The sequence below is a fragment of the Medicago truncatula genome, chromosome 5 (assembly GCF_003473485.1).
Source record: "Medicago truncatula cultivar Jemalong A17 chromosome 5, MtrunA17r5.0-ANR, whole genome shotgun sequence".
Lineage (NCBI taxonomy): Eukaryota > Viridiplantae > Streptophyta > Magnoliopsida > Fabales > Fabaceae > Medicago > Medicago truncatula.
Window position 1 is genome coordinate 2,670,741 of NC_053046.1, and position 15,639 is coordinate 2,686,379.

The 15,639-nt window shown below is 31.8% G+C and overlaps 1 protein-coding gene across 1 annotated transcript; it reads right to left on the minus strand.

Moving 5' to 3' along the window:
- Nucleotides 1-5,411: 5,411 nt before the first annotated feature.
- Nucleotides 5,412-10,618, minus strand: LOC11442620 (uncharacterized). Its single transcript, XM_003611034.4, has 8 exons — nucleotides 10,245-10,618; nucleotides 10,106-10,168; nucleotides 8,018-8,779; nucleotides 7,774-7,908; nucleotides 7,122-7,205; nucleotides 6,226-6,285; nucleotides 6,053-6,139; nucleotides 5,412-5,952 (listed from the first exon to the last, which is right to left on the minus strand). Exons 1-8 carry the CDS (start codon nucleotides 10,548-10,550, stop codon nucleotides 5,659-5,661), a joined length of 1,791 nt encoding a protein of 596 aa, XP_003611082.1. The 5' UTR covers nucleotides 10,551-10,618; the 3' UTR covers nucleotides 5,412-5,658.
- Nucleotides 10,619-15,639: the final 5,021 nt, after the last annotated feature.

The following is a 15,639-nucleotide window of genomic DNA, read 5'->3' on the forward strand; positions in this document are numbered from 1 at the left end:
ATATGTCTTTTTTTCATTTCAAGCACTATCATAGTGTTTCTTTTGTCTCTTCTATTATTTTACCTTTATTTTTGTCTACCCTCACCATATGGGTGGGACCACTCATCCATGCCATCCAGTACAGGCTTGTTCACTGTGTTCATGGGGTAAGATAAAGTCAAACATTTTAATTTTTTATGCACAAATTTTCATTAAAAATTTATGATTTAAGATTCTTAAAAAATGTTTTAGAGCCACTCGTTAATATTTCCTTTATTAAAATTGTTAACTATCTACCAAATTATTAAATGTTATTAACCGCATTTTTTCGACAACCCGCTTATTTGTCCACGTGAACTTAACTTAGTTGACAAAGACATTGCATTATATATGTAAGGATTGAGGTTTGAACTCCTGACATCTGAATTATTCATCTTAACAGATCAATTTCTAACCACCAAACTACTTGACAAAAAAACTAATTATGAAGATTAACAGTTTATGTATTTTTATAAAACGTCCTTAACTTGGTAGGTATGTAAACAAGATCATAAAACTATAAAATTTCCATGATATCTGCAAACAAGAGCGTTGATCCTATTGGTTGGAGGATTGAGACGAGAAACAAAGACTTTCAGCACCATCAATTGTTACATCTCAACCACACATTTGATATCATATTTATTCGTAACAAGATTATAATGTTCAACATTCAACTCATCCACTTTTGTGTAATCTTAATCATAACAAACATTTCCTGTTTAATAGAGTGATAACTAGCATCATTAGGTTTGACATTATCTCTTATCATCACAGTTGCTGCTCTTTTAGTAGATTTCACCTCTACAATGCCGGGATATAATTGAGTTATAGCAGCACCCGAGAGTAAAATCGTCATCTTTTGATTCATTGGCAATCTGCAGTGCACGTAATTCATTGATTAGAATAAGATAACTATGATAGTTCAATACAAAATATTTAAGCCGTGAACTTCGTTTTCTATTAACAAAAACGTAAGATGTCATATTTTAAGCCCTTCACCCTGCATTCAACAATTTATCCTTATATGAGAGGGAAATTTTCGCTCCTATTCCTTATCAACTTTAATAAGATGGAGTAATTTACATGTTAATTTGAATGATTATGAATGACAAGTAAGCTTTTTGACGAAATATCTTGTTAATCCAATAAATATATCCCACCATTTCCATTTCTCGCTTCAGAAAACCATTGTCGTTAGGGAAGATGAAATCGTCCCTGCTCCTTCACCTGTTGCGTCAGTTCCAAACAATGTCTCAGATGAGATAGCATATATCAATGCTCAACTTGCCAAACCCGAAGAGGCACCGGCCATAATTCCCGACCTTATGCTTCGAGTTCAGAAGCTGAATGTTCTCTTTGCACAACCTCCACCTTCTGCTGAAGCTACTCCATCCAAGAAGAGGAAGACAACTGAGACCAATGCTGCTGAGAAGGAGAAGAACGACGATCCTGTCGCTTACTATGAAAAGCACCTAAACAAACAGTTCACTGAGTTGGGAAATAAAATCAAAGGTTTGAGACATCTGGTTGAAAATCTGAGTCGCACGGTGAACTTTAACTACTCTAAGATCGATTGTTTGAAGCACCAGATTTCTGAAATGAACAAGGACATTGTTTTTCATGAAGTTCAGATTCATGACCTTGGTTTGAAATTGAGATATGGTACTGGATGTTGATGTTGATAAATTTGTTGATTAAGATTGTAGAGTCAATTATTTTGTAGCTGGTAACTGTCATGACTTAATGGTTTTGCAATATTCTGCTTATCATTGTAATTTCTATTATGAACACATAAAGCATGCACAAGTATTAGTGTTTATGAATTGTTGGTTGTTGGGGGTGAAAATACTCGCAATTATGCATGAATATCGATTTCTAGTTGTAAACAATAGCCCTTATTTGTCATCTTTGGAAAATTGGATCTTCTCGGGATTAGTCTGAAAATCTGTCTAGTATGTACATTTTAATCTCTTAAGTTTGTGTAAGGGGGTCCCTTTTCCTAATCTGCAGTCAGCAGTGGATCTTCTCGGGAGCAGGTAGGTGTCATGGCACCCCTCAATTAAGTTATATATACTATACTAGGCGTGATATAACATGAATGTTGCATCTGTCTGAGTGTCAAGAGTTAATGTCTTTTTTTTTTTTTTTTTATGTAGTATATTTCTTGGTTATTTATAGATTAGCGTTTGATTTATAAAAAGATTGCTCGCATTACTAATTGAGTTTCAATTTTGTATATGTTGTTAGGTGAATAAGAAGATTTAAATGGCGAGAGGAAGTGGATACCACCAACAAGTTGAAGTCGGGCTACTTTCGTATTAGTCGATGTTATTTTGACATACTTGCTTCACTAAACTGAACAAAACTTGTTTACACATTTTGCTGTTACTTTTGGCCACATTTACCTTTGTTGGTACTTATTTTGAAATATTCGAGTTCGTGCTATGCTTGTCTATAATCGATACAAGCCCTCTACTCAACATCTTCCTTTATTACTTACTTATTTTAAATCATAGTTGATATTCAATTACTTTTGGATGCACTAGCAGAAATTTATACCCTTTCTTTATAGAATCCAGCATTCATTATTTGGATGCAGTGGTATAAAATCATACCCTTTCTTTACATGATCCAACATGCATTATTTGCTAGCAATATCTCTGTCTTATGTGTTTCTGGTGTTAAAATGAATGTGGTTGAGTTGAGGTTATTGATATTGTGTTTGATTGCCATGAAGCATTTATCTTGCTTCACTAAATTATATTTGAATTGGCATAGAAAATGTATGTGCATCTCTTCTACTGTTAAGCATTCATATTAGTAGTTTCAACTCGTCATTGGAGGAATGGAGTAGATATTTAAGAACCTTCATGAGGGTATTCAACTGCATTGTTCTGTCTATAGTATTTTGCCTTGTGTGAAGTGTGAACATAGAATTGTTCTGTCTTTAAATTCTGCCTTATAAAGTGTGAAGTGTGGACATATCATGTAAATGAAAATAAGGGTACACGCATTAGCCTTCCACTCAACATCTTCCTTTGTTAGTTACTTATTTTAAATCTTAAATTTGATAAAGACTTGATTCTCTATAGTTCTACTTCAATTACCTTTGGTTGCACTAGCAGAGAATTATACCCTTTATATCTGTCAAGCTGCTTAATCTCTTGGAATTTTCTCTAGAGTTGATCTAATTTTTCCGTTAGACTATGAAATTCGGATACTTCAAAATTGAAGACGGATCTGTTTCAAATAATGATACTCGTGCGTTCCTTAGAAGTATCGTAAGTAACGTAATTATTTATTTTATTTTGTAAAAAATAATTTACTAGATACATATATGATACTTCTAGGTACTCGTGGATACATATATACATATCTATGATGCATGTGAGAAATTAGTGGAGATTATATAAATGATGACAATGAAAGAGAGTATACTTTATTAGTTAGCATTACAAGACTTCTTTTTATATGGAGACAAATTAGTCAACAAAAGTTAATATATTTGATTTATAATGTAGACTAAATACATCAACTTAACTTTTGTTGATCCATTTGTCTCTTATAAAAAATGACATTTTGTCGACATAACATCAATGCTATATGTCTGAGAGGTTTTCATGCAAATTTTCATAAATAATACAGGTTTTCACTCCAATTGCTAACTAGCTAGCATGCGAAGCACCATCACCATTTCAAATCTTGGTACCCAAAAAATACACTTATTGAAATGTTTATGTTATGGTATGCAACTTCATAAGCATTGAAACATTCAATAGATTCAGAGTGTAACCCTACTCATGCAGTACATACTTAACCAATGAAACCAACCAAACACACATAGTACCACCTACTCTGTTTCCAAAAAATAAACATACAACCTACTCCCCCTGCATAAATATTCGGTTTCATTTGTAGATTTGTATCCCACAAGAATTATACCAAAACACCACTCCAATTTCACTTCACTACGGTAGAGTTTCTTATCTTCTTTTTCTCACAAATTCATCTTTTAGATCTAAATTCTTTTTCAAAATTATTTAACCCACCTGGTCGGTCGATGGTGGTGCTGGTTTGAGATGTTGAAGTGTAGACTTAAGAACACAATTTTTTGTAGTTTAGTTTGGTTTCTTAAAAAAATCAATATTAATTTCTATAAAATGTTCCGATTGCTACATCGGATACATACAATTTGTTGTGTTCGTGTATGGCATAAATACGTCTTATCATCAAGACATCATGCGATTATGTAGATAAAGTCTCTAAATATGATAAGTTAAATGTGAAACATTATCATTGTTATTAAATATATTCATATTGTCACGTTTTTAAATATGATTTTGGCATAATTATATTCAAACAATGTACTACATCAGATATTATTGTTATTAAATTTTTACTTTTTATGTAAAAGTACAGATTTTCAAGATGGATGAACAATCAGTGATTCTCTTCAAAATGGAAGCAACGAACAAAGAGATGATAGCACTCTCAAAGAAACTTGTAGAGAGTAAGGAAAATTTGGTTAAGAAGAAAAATGAGAGTGAGGAAACAATAAAAGAGCTCCAGAAAGATCTTGCAAAAGCAACTGCTACGAGGGATGCTCTTACTGAAAAGCTCAATGCTCTTAAAGAAAAAGTCAAGGCTCTTAGAGAAAAAGACAAGTGAATATCTCTTAGGGGTCCGTATAAAATGGACCAATGGATGTTTTGGTACAAGTTAGACCAATAAAAATTAGTAGTGTATCATTTCTTGTACCAAAATATAATTATCTTTTCTTATGTTGTTTTCTCTAATATTTGTTCTCTCTCATGAATGTGTGTTGTGTGTGGCCATGGAAACCCAAACATTACTCAGAACAAGCAGAAAACGAGAGGAAAATTGACTTCCATGGTATAAATTAAATTTATGATCATTCTGTTAGCGTAAAAGCTAAAAATAAGAATATAATTAAAGTAAAATATCTGAATAAAGCACAGAAAATGGATTAATTTTTTTTTGTCTTTCCTACTTTGTGAACCTTGAGAAGGTAGATCAAGAAGAAGAAGAAGAAGAAGGAGAGGCACACGAAGGAATCATTTTTGTCAATAGTGGATCCCACTTAGCTATCACATGTGTCTAACTCTCTTGATTGAGCCACTTCGCCGACCTTCACAGCACTATTACACCTTTAGTGTCTTGGGTCAAGGAGGGTGTGGGTTTAATCCTACAGCATTTAGACATAGGGAGATAGCCCTTACCTTACATCCTGTTTTTGTGGTAATCAACTAGGTCATAAGCCAAAGTCTTAAGACTATCCAAACATAGAGTATGCTCAAGTGTAGGGAACCAAGCTCGCTGGGATATTGTAACACATCTACTTGATAAAGTCAAATAAGAAGAAAAGCATGTTAAAAGAACATGAGTTTTATTTATTGAAATTTTCTGTTGTTTATTAACGATTTCAAAAGGTTTACAACTACTCAAAGTAAACTCAAATAAATATTGCTATGATGCAATTAACACTACCCTTTAGGACCAAAATATCACTGTCTGCAAGTGATGAAACAGCAGAACTCTACATACACAACTTTTGCTGGTTTCAGCCTCAAGCCCTCAACATAAATAAATTGCAACGTCTAAAGAGAACAGCATAAATCATTCCTTATCAGCCTGTCTATTGGCCTCAACATTGTCATCTTTCTTGGGCTTGCCAAATGATTTCTGGGCGGCCAAATCAGGCATAGATGGTTCACCTGTTCTCTTAGAGAGGTCATCAGCTGAGTTTTCAGAGCCACGGGGACTCACCAGCTTCTTCTGAACATCTTCAAATTTTGCGGTGGAAGATGGTGTTGTGCTCATGCTTCTCTTTGAATCCAATGCATCTATGGTCAGTGCAGACACCTCATTCCGGGAGGCATACCAGGAATTACCACAGGCAACACATTCCAGCTGAAGAAAAGGCAGAACAGCAAGCAATCAAACCAAGCTCTAAAGCTACAGGACACATTGGTCTGTTTGGAATTTTGACTCTTAAGTAAAAAATGCAAACCTGATAACGGTCATCATGTCCAGCATGGATAATCTCCCTCAAACCCACCTTAGAATCCGTGCATCTTGAACAGCGGGCATCTGTCATCTGTTTGAGGTAAGGGAAAGCTAAAGTCGGCAGATTTTCACACAACAGAGAAAAAATTGTAGTGGGAGAAAGGAAGGAAAACTTACTTGCATGTGTTGTTTCTCATCAGGCTCCTTCTTGGTTTTTTCCTCAGCAGTCAAACCCTCCTGAAGTTCATATTTAGTAGATGACCATACAAAACCAAACAATCAATATGCAGTTTAACCTTTTCAAAAGCATCTTTTATTGAGGACGGGAAGCACTATTATTTCAATTAATAGTTGCTTTATGAAGTGCATGCATTCCTTGCTGTTTAGATAAAAGAAAACGCGCAGATAGCTTTAAATGAAAGAAAAAATTATTTCTTGCTGTTTAAATGAAAATGATTGCTTGCTGTTTAAATGAAAGGAAAAAATGATTTCAAGCACCGTTGGAAAGCATGAGCCATTTCCAGTATTCTGAGAGTTTATCTATTTTATATTAACTACACCAATGTTTTAAAAAGTAGAATCAACCTACAAAAGCAATTCCAAACAAAACAAGCGTTAAAGAAAACTACAGTTTCTACATGAATGTTATAGTCATTTAACCCGATAAGGACACCTCTACAAAAATGCAACCAAAAGGGGGAGGGTGGTCGACATTTTTCAAGGATATAAGGGAAGAGGTTTGTAATCTTCCACTTCCCCCTAGAAAAAGTTCCAAATGCTCCAACTTAATATTTTCACAAATAAAAGTCTTGAGCAATAAAATTTTCTTGCTTCTTGTATATTCATTTCTTTTATTAGGATAAAGAAATAATCAAAGGAGCAGAACATTTTGGAGACTGTTGTAGAAGGTTGAATTAATAGAAATTCAGTGATATAAACAAAAACTGAATGCTGCTAGCTTAAATTGGAAAATAGTAGTCAAAATTCTACTAAGCAACTTCATTTCATTCAGCAGACAGGTCATAAGTTCCATTGAACATTTTAGAAAATACCACATCTAGACAATCTCGTACCTTTAATTCAATGGGTGTCATATTCAAAATTTTAGAAGGTTTCAACTCTCCATTTAACAGACGGCGTGCTAGCAATGCATTGTTCTGCAAAGAACACAAAAATGGAATAAAATATTCAGTTCATCATTACCACTGCAGAGAAAAATTGACATGTATAAGACAAAAATATTAATTCTCAAGCCAAAAACATCGTCATTATAACCATGGTGCTGCCACATTGATTTCTCAGACCAAAAACACCGCAGGAGGATTGGATGTGACAATGGTAAAGATATAAATAAGAGGGAGGTTGAGAAAATTTACAGCTAGCTTCTTTTTCCCTTTCTTTTCAATGACATTAAGAGATAATGCACATAACATTACTGTGTGCTTTGTAAACATGTAATTACTTAGTATGCAACAGCATGATCATCCAACATTCCAACTCATTGTTTCTGCATTATGTTATGAATGGAAAGACAATACTTTTATTTCGAGCTTTTAACCTCCTAGACATAAATATAAATTTATTAGATAATAATAACAGAAATCAATACATTAAAATTCACACCCTAAAATGTAGCAACAATATGAATTTTTTCAATGACTCAAATATAATAATTATAATTATTTCAAGGGTATCATTTATATATGCAGAATGCCAGCTTCTGACCTTGAGATTAAAATCTAATTGCCGCAGCTTTTGGTTATACTTCTGAAAATCTGTTGAAAAAGCCTCATGGGAAGCTTTTTCAAGAGCAACTATGGCTGAAACAGCAGCATCTGGCCACACAAAAGACTCGGAACTCTGTAAAGAGAAAAAAAGACAGAATTCATATACTCCTTAAGGAAAGGGAAGTAAGAACAGGATGGGAAAATAAATAATTGATAACCCAAATAAAACATAAATTTTATACCTTCTGACCCTTGTTCTGAGAGTCATTTGCTATTTCTGAAGTTCTATCATTGCTTTTATTCTTGATTTCATCAGACTCGGCATTTCCTGATCCTTTTTCCTTTTCTGTACTATCATCACTATTACACATGTACTGAATGTGTTGAAGCAACCTCTCCAACCATTTGTCGCGATGAATGTTTCCAGTTAGTGCATTGAAATTTACTAATATGCGATGATGCTCTGAGTCATTATTAACACAACTCCCAGGTGTTTCAGGCTTGGAATGTTGGTCACTCTTAGAAACTCCTTCCTCCTCCCTTGAAACATCAATGGGAGAAATGCTCTTTCTCCTTAAGCTTCTTTTATTTTTTGTCATGTCCTCCTGAACAGCAGGAGGGGCTTCTTCAGGCTCAATGTCAAGTAGATCACCGATGCGTTTTATAGTTTTCTGAACAAGCTCGTCAATTTCTTGCTGGTTAACATCCTCATAGTCCTTATCAGTCAGCTTCCAGAGTTTCCTTTCCAAAGTGTCATACACCCTTTGTACGATGAAGCCAGGATGTTGCTTACGTTTCGGAAACTGTTTGTTCAAGGGCACAAAATGCACCACGCACTTATGCATAACAGACTCTGCAGGAACCTCATCACGGTGAAAACTATAAAAAAGCTCCCTTGTATCACACGATTTCCAGCTTCCACCGCCTTTTTTTTCAGCTTCTTCAGGACGATAAAACCACTGTCCAGCCACCATTATGCTGCCACTAAAGTACTGTATAATGTCCTGACAGAAAAGCAATATCAAAACACTCAGATTGAAAAGATCTATTAATCCAGAAAATCAAGAAAAGCAGAAAGGAGTAAAAAACGAATATTGATAAGGAAGGAGTTCAGGTATGCTCCATTTAGTCCATTTAGGGTCTTGATGGAAGACATGTGGCAAAAAAAAAACTGAGGGCTGAGATTTTAAGTTAATAAATTAATGTTTGCTTAGTAAAATAATAAAAACAATATCTTCCTCTTCTCTCTTATGATCACTCTTTTTCTTCCACCGTAGCCCACCGCCTTGAACCTCCAACGTGGTGCATCTTTTTTATTCAAATCATTAGCAACGCTTGGAAACAGATAACCTGAGATTTGATATCGAATTCGAAACTGATAACCTGAGATTCCCAATAATACAAATCGGAAATCAAATCACTAATTCCAACTTGACCATACAAATCAGATCTATTTTTGACAGCCCAACATTGTTACTTTCATCGGAGAAAAATCCAAGAGATCCACGATAATTAAAGAGGGGAGAGCGGCGACGGAGCTATGGATTCGTTTGTGATAGCAGCGGCAAGACAAAGATGAGAAGAGGAGATAAAACGCGACACAGTGAGAGGAGGTTGGCGACGATGGGCTGCGACAGGCGGAGTTTTGATTTAATAAAAACAAATGTTAAATTTTTTAACTTAAAATAAATCTCAGCCCTTAAATTATTTTTGCTTTCATCCAAGAACATAAATGGACTAAATGGAGCTGTTTGTTAAATGGAGCATACCTGGACTCGTTGATAAGGGGAGTGAAACCCTTTACAACATCAACATAACACAAACTAAAGTAATTGTAGGACATTATTACATTATGCCTTTCCTAAATTATATCACAGCCCTGCATTATTAATCTTTTCCTATAACAGAGTTACAGATATTGTACTTGACTACTGGCGGTGGTCCTGATGGATCCGATATCAATATCAACACGTAATTAATCAAATAGAATAAAAATTTCCACTTAAAAACCAAATTAGCTTCAATATTCTTATGCTAAATCCAAAGCATGACAACGGAAACGGAAAAACTTAACAACGTAAACAATGTCGCATAACAATAACATGTCAGCTAGAGTTGTGTATCTACTACTAATGCAAATAAAGTTAGCAAACAATTTTTTTTTATAGGGTTTTGATCCTTCCTATAATTTTTCTCTACACCCTCAACAATATTTTAGGGTTTAGCATACATGAAAGGACCCAAATGTTCAATCATTCTATAAAACTGATCAAAATGTTCAAATTTTCAACCCTAATTCTTAATCAAAATTAGGCATATTAATCAAATACCTTGATTATAGCAACATATGGTTTTTGTTCTTTATCCTCAGGCACAAGCATTACAGGATCCTCCTGCAAAAAACAACAATTTGCATTATAACATTTGAATCACGAAATCAAATCACGAAAAAAACGTTACGGAACTTACAAGAGAATATTGATTTCCATCAAACTCAAACGATTCGTAATGTCTCTTCCTCCCTCTTCCTTTCCCCGAAACCCTAAGTGGTTCACCAATCGGCTTTGCATCCTCTGGAGTTTGAGGTGAATCCTTTTTCTCTTCTTCCTTCGCATCGCTATCGTTATTGCTATTGTCGTTGGATTCTTCGTCGTCTTCTTCGTCTATAAGCTTCATCTTCTTTCGTTTTCGAAGCTTTGAATGCTGAGGTGGCGGTGGTGCTTCGTCTTCTTCGTCGTCGCTTGTGGCGACCTGAGTGAAGCGCCGATTCACCATTTCTCACACAACAGCTTTGAATTGTTCACACTGTTACAATGAACGCGACAACAGGTTATGTTGCAAACAACTAACGTGTGTCTCAAAGTTAGATGGAGACCCAAGGGTAAATTAGTAACTCTCATCTACATTAAATGAAGACTATATAAATGCTCAAAATAAATTAAAAGTTACAAAAAAAATAAAACCTAATCTGTCAAAGTGACGGCATGAAAAATTGAATCCAAGACCTTGCGATAAATCTCAAATTTATCGTTATTGTTTAGACATTGACAAGTCGGGCTAATCAATCAAGATTGATACTCTTATGAATGTTATGAAAGTGTGAAGATAATAAAGAATGAAGAATTGTGTTTAAGATGACGTAGGGAATGTTGTCCTAAGTCTTAATGCATTTACAGAGGTTTCATCTTGCATGAAGAAGATTCATGCAAGATTCATTAAAGTGTCTAGACGAAACGATAGTTTTATTTGAAGGTTAATAGTGTTTTTGCCTCCTGTAATATAGTGCACTTTTTGTTTTATTCCCTGTAAAAAAAAATTTTTTAGATTCAACCTTTGAAAAACGAAGATTCTTCAGGATTGACCCCTCACCTCAATGTGTCAGCAGAATCTCCTATGTAACAGTGACGTGTCAATTATTATTTTTTTCATGCCATGCGTGTAAATGAACGTCACGTGACATTTGTGGTTTTTTTTAAAAAAACGAAAAAAAAACTTAAAAAATTTAAAAAAAAATGGAAAAATTAATAATGATTAAAAAAAACTGGTAAAATAAAAAATAATGAAAAAAATCTGGAAAAATTATAAATATAATTTTAAAACGTCACGTCATTTATAATTTTAAAAAACGTGAAATTTAAAAACGAAAAAAAAATCTTAAAAAATTAAAACAAAACCTGGAAATTTTATGAAAAAATTTAAAAAAACTGGAAAAATTAATAATAAAAAAAAATGATTAAACAAATCTGGTAAAAAGAAAATTAATGAAAAAATTCGGGAAAAATTTTAAAAAAAATCTGGAAAAGATTAATATATATCAACATTTTCTAAAAAATTAATATATTTAGAAAAAAAATCAAATTTCAAGATTTTTTTCAATTCCGGTAAAATTAAAAAATCCTAGAAAAAATTCATATTTTTATTTTCAAAAGTAAGAAGTTTTATTTAAATCTTTTCCATAATTTTTTTCGAAAATTTTGTTTTTTCAAATATGATATTCTGGAAAAAAAATTTCAATATATATTAATCTTTTCCATAATTTTTTTAAATATTTCCAGATTTTTTTATAATTTTTCCATATTTATTTCATTATTTTTTATTTTACCAGATTTTTTAATCATTATTAATTTTTCCATTTTTTTAAAATTTTTCAGTATTTTTATTAATTTTTTAAGTTTTTTTTCGTTTTTAATTTTTTTAATTTTTATTTAAAAAAAATCACAAATGCCACGGAACGTTTATTTACACGCGTGGCATGGAAAAAAAAAATTAAAAAAAAAAGGAAGAAATTGACGTCACTGCCACGTAGGAGATTCTGCTGACACATTGGGGAGAGGGGCTAATACTGAAGAATCTTCATTTTTCAAGGGTGGAATCTAAAAAAAAAAAAAATACAGGGGCTAAAACCAAAGTGCACTATATTACAGGGGTCAAAAACACTATTAACCCTTTATTTTATTCATTAAAGTGTGAAATTTTATTTTATTTTGATTGATAGACGAAATGACAAGGGTCATTAAAAAATTACATAAATAAGTTGAGGAATCAGGATTTAAACCTTGGTCATAGAGTTCGATCTGACAATTTCAACATTTTTTATCAGTTGAGCTATAACGTGTGGACTAAGTTATGTAATTTATGAGTTCTAGTTAATATAATTTGAGACCTATGTTTATTCTGTAATTTTCATTAAAAACGAAAAGGAAATTCAAAAAAAAAAAAAAGGAAAATAAAACACTAAAATGGATGTTATGACGAGGGGTTTAAATAAATAAACTATAAGCATTAACAATCTCTTGAGTTTAGTAAAAAGGAAAATCTTGTGTTGAGTATCTTCTTTTGATGACAGTAAAATGTTTTTTTTTTTTTAATCCTTTAATGAAACAATTGTCGCGCCACTAAGCATCTTCTTCTTTTAGATTGGATGTCGAGCATATTATTTGGTTAAAGTTAGGTGCTTCGGCCTATTTGAGACTTCTTGTTTTGCATGACTGCCCTTTTGATCTACACTCCATTCTCCTTACATATGCTTTGGATGTGAAGTTTATACATTGTTAGTTTTTTTTCTTTCTTTTTTTCTCTTCGTAACCCAATTTTTTTTTTTTGTCGAATCGATTGGAAAATTAAAAAACCACAGCTGGATCGTGAATGAATGGTGCCGAATGGAAAAATGACAAACATTTTTATCGTAGCCATATCAATAATCTTTTCTTTCTCATTTCCTCCAAATCATGTAGTTTCTCACTCTTTTAACGTTAGGGTTTGAAACATATATTTTTCTCCTGTCACGTGTCATGAGCAGCCACCGGTTCTGATACCATAACTAAAGATTTGATTCTCCCATAAAGCATATCTGAAGCATACATATTTTTATGGGTCCTTTCGAGTTAGTTCTGAAATATTTGTCATTCTTCAAAACCCTAGCTTAAGAAAGGTAGTTAAGAGTTGATCAAGGAGTTAAAAATTAAAAAACAGGATTTGGGATAATGAGGTTCATTTGAATTCGCTTGTTTTTGAGCTTATGTAAAACAGTTTATGCAAATAAACAATCTTTTATGTACTATTCATAAGTTTGTCAAGGTAGTTTATGAAAATATAATTTTCGTTAGTGAGAATTTATGAATAACATAAAAATTTATTTATTTGCATAAATTACTTTTCATAAGCTTGAAAATAAATCAATCCAAATGGACCCAAGAATTTAAATTTAAAATTAATTAAATTGAAACGAGAATAATTATTAATGAATAATTTTCTTAACAAATAATTATAATTATCAATGAATAACTATGTAGCTAATTTCTTGTAATTTTTTTTATTTTTCTTTGTAAATAATTCATTAATTATAAATCGGAAGGGTCTCTCCTTCAATCATATGTCAATTTTAGCTAAACTAGATGAATAAATATCGTAATATTTTTTTATTCTTCTTTGTCTTGTTTTATTATGTGATTGTTTGATCACCACATATATGAAGAATATTTCTTAAGAATATAAGTCAGTTTTTTTTGTCAAAATAATAAATACAAAACTTTTGTGAACTAAAGTTAGCTTAGTCAAAAAAGAAAATGTACACTAAAGTTTTTTTTACAATAAATTAACTATTTTAATTCCTTAAATAAAAAAAGTATCTTCATCTCTGTTTAAGATACATCGTTGATTACTCTTCCATCATGCACGCAAGTACATCTTTTCTACGATTGCATCTTTAAATCACCGTATTACATTTTATCCAATAATAAAATTTATTAATTTTTTTGTAAAAATAATTGTTTTCATAATAAAAAATTGATCTAATTCATAATAACAAATTTATAAAAAATTTAAAATTATTATATCGGATATCACGTGATCAAAGTTCAAATCTCATGATGTATATAAATTTTCAATAATCATTATTATTTATAGGGTTTATTAAGTTTTTAGTCCCTATAAATATTCATGGTTTTGTTTTTAGTCCCTACAAAATAAAATCACACTTTTTAGTCTCTGTGACATTTTCCTTAAGTATTTTAGGGACCAAAACTCTTGATGGAAATTTTTACAGGGACTAAGAATGCTGATGGAAAAATTTTATAGGGACTAAAAATGTTGATGAAATTTTTTATAGGGACTAAAAAGTATGATTTTATTTTGTAGGGATTAAAAACAAAAATCTGAATATTTATAGGAACTATTTACTTAATTAACCCTTATTTATATATGAAAAAAATTTGATTCACTTTAAAATTGAATAAGCAAATTTGAGTTGGTCTTCGTAAACTTAACTTAATTAATAGAAACAATGCATAATATATTTTTTGAAGTTCAAACACCAGAGGAAAAAAAATTGAGGGTCTGTTTGGGAAACTAAAAAAAAAAACTTTTAGCTTTTAGCTTATAGCTTATAAGCTCGTTTGACAAAAAAAGCTCTGTTTGGTAACACTTTTTCACCATGAGCTTATAGCTTATTTCACAAGCTTATAAGCTATTTTTCAGAAGCTATTCCAAGTAGCGTTTGAGCTTATAGCTTCTCGCTTTTTCTTTCAATTTTACCCTTATTATTTCATTTAAATTGTATTTTTATCCATTATAATTTTTATAATAAACTACGTAATAAAGACTACTATCCCTTTATTCCAATTTTTGTATATATATCAGCTGGCCTTTTTTTTTTTTTTTAAATATATACCTTCGTTTTTTTTTTACGAAACAAAATACTATTATTCTATTAGTGTTACTTTTTATTTTTATTTTTTTGAGGTAAGTGTTATTTTCTTTATTCTCTATTATTAGTATTACTCTATTAGTGCTACCTTTTTTTTTGTTTTTGAGGTAAATGTTATTTTCTTTATAAAGTAGAAACACTTAAATGATAATAAATATAAGATAAAATTTTAGTGAATAAAATTTAATTTAATTTATAATACATAGGATATATTAAATTAATAAATTTAAAGTATTTTTTTAAACAAAAATTAATTTACAAAATTACAAATACTTAAATTAATGATATAATTTTTATTATGAATTAAGAATATCCTTTATGTCATTTTACATTTATCAGCTAGTTAAACCGTTATTTTTACCAAACACTTCAGTTAGCTTATCAGCTAAAAGCTACCAACTAGCTTATAAGCTAAAAGCTATCAGCTAGCTTATCAGCTATCCGCTATTTTTACCAAACAGAGCCTGAGTCTCACCGATAGCCGACCAAAAGGGATTCATTGTATATCCCAAAGTGAGAAGAACATAACACTTGTCAAGCAAAGGTGGGCACTCTATAACATAAGCCAAACAAGATAGCTGACGTGTCACTCAAGTGACACGTGTATCACAACCAAGGCCAAACAATCCTTACTTACTATTTCTATGTATAAATTGTTCA

Bases quoted from the DNA above. Each gene is read 5' to 3' on its own strand.
- LOC11442620 (XM_003611034.4), bottom strand. From the start codon at position 10,550: ATGGTGAATCGGCGCTTCACTCAGGTCGCCACAAGCGACGACGAAGAA. The intron at 10,169-10,244 runs GTAAGTTCCGTA...TGTTTTTTGCAG, and splicing joins ATGGAAATCAATATTCTCTT to GAGGATCCTGTAATGCTTGT. The intron at 7,206-7,773 runs GTCAGAAGCTGG...TGTTCTTTGCAG, and splicing joins AATTAGATTTTAATCTCAAG to AACAATGCATTGCTAGCACG.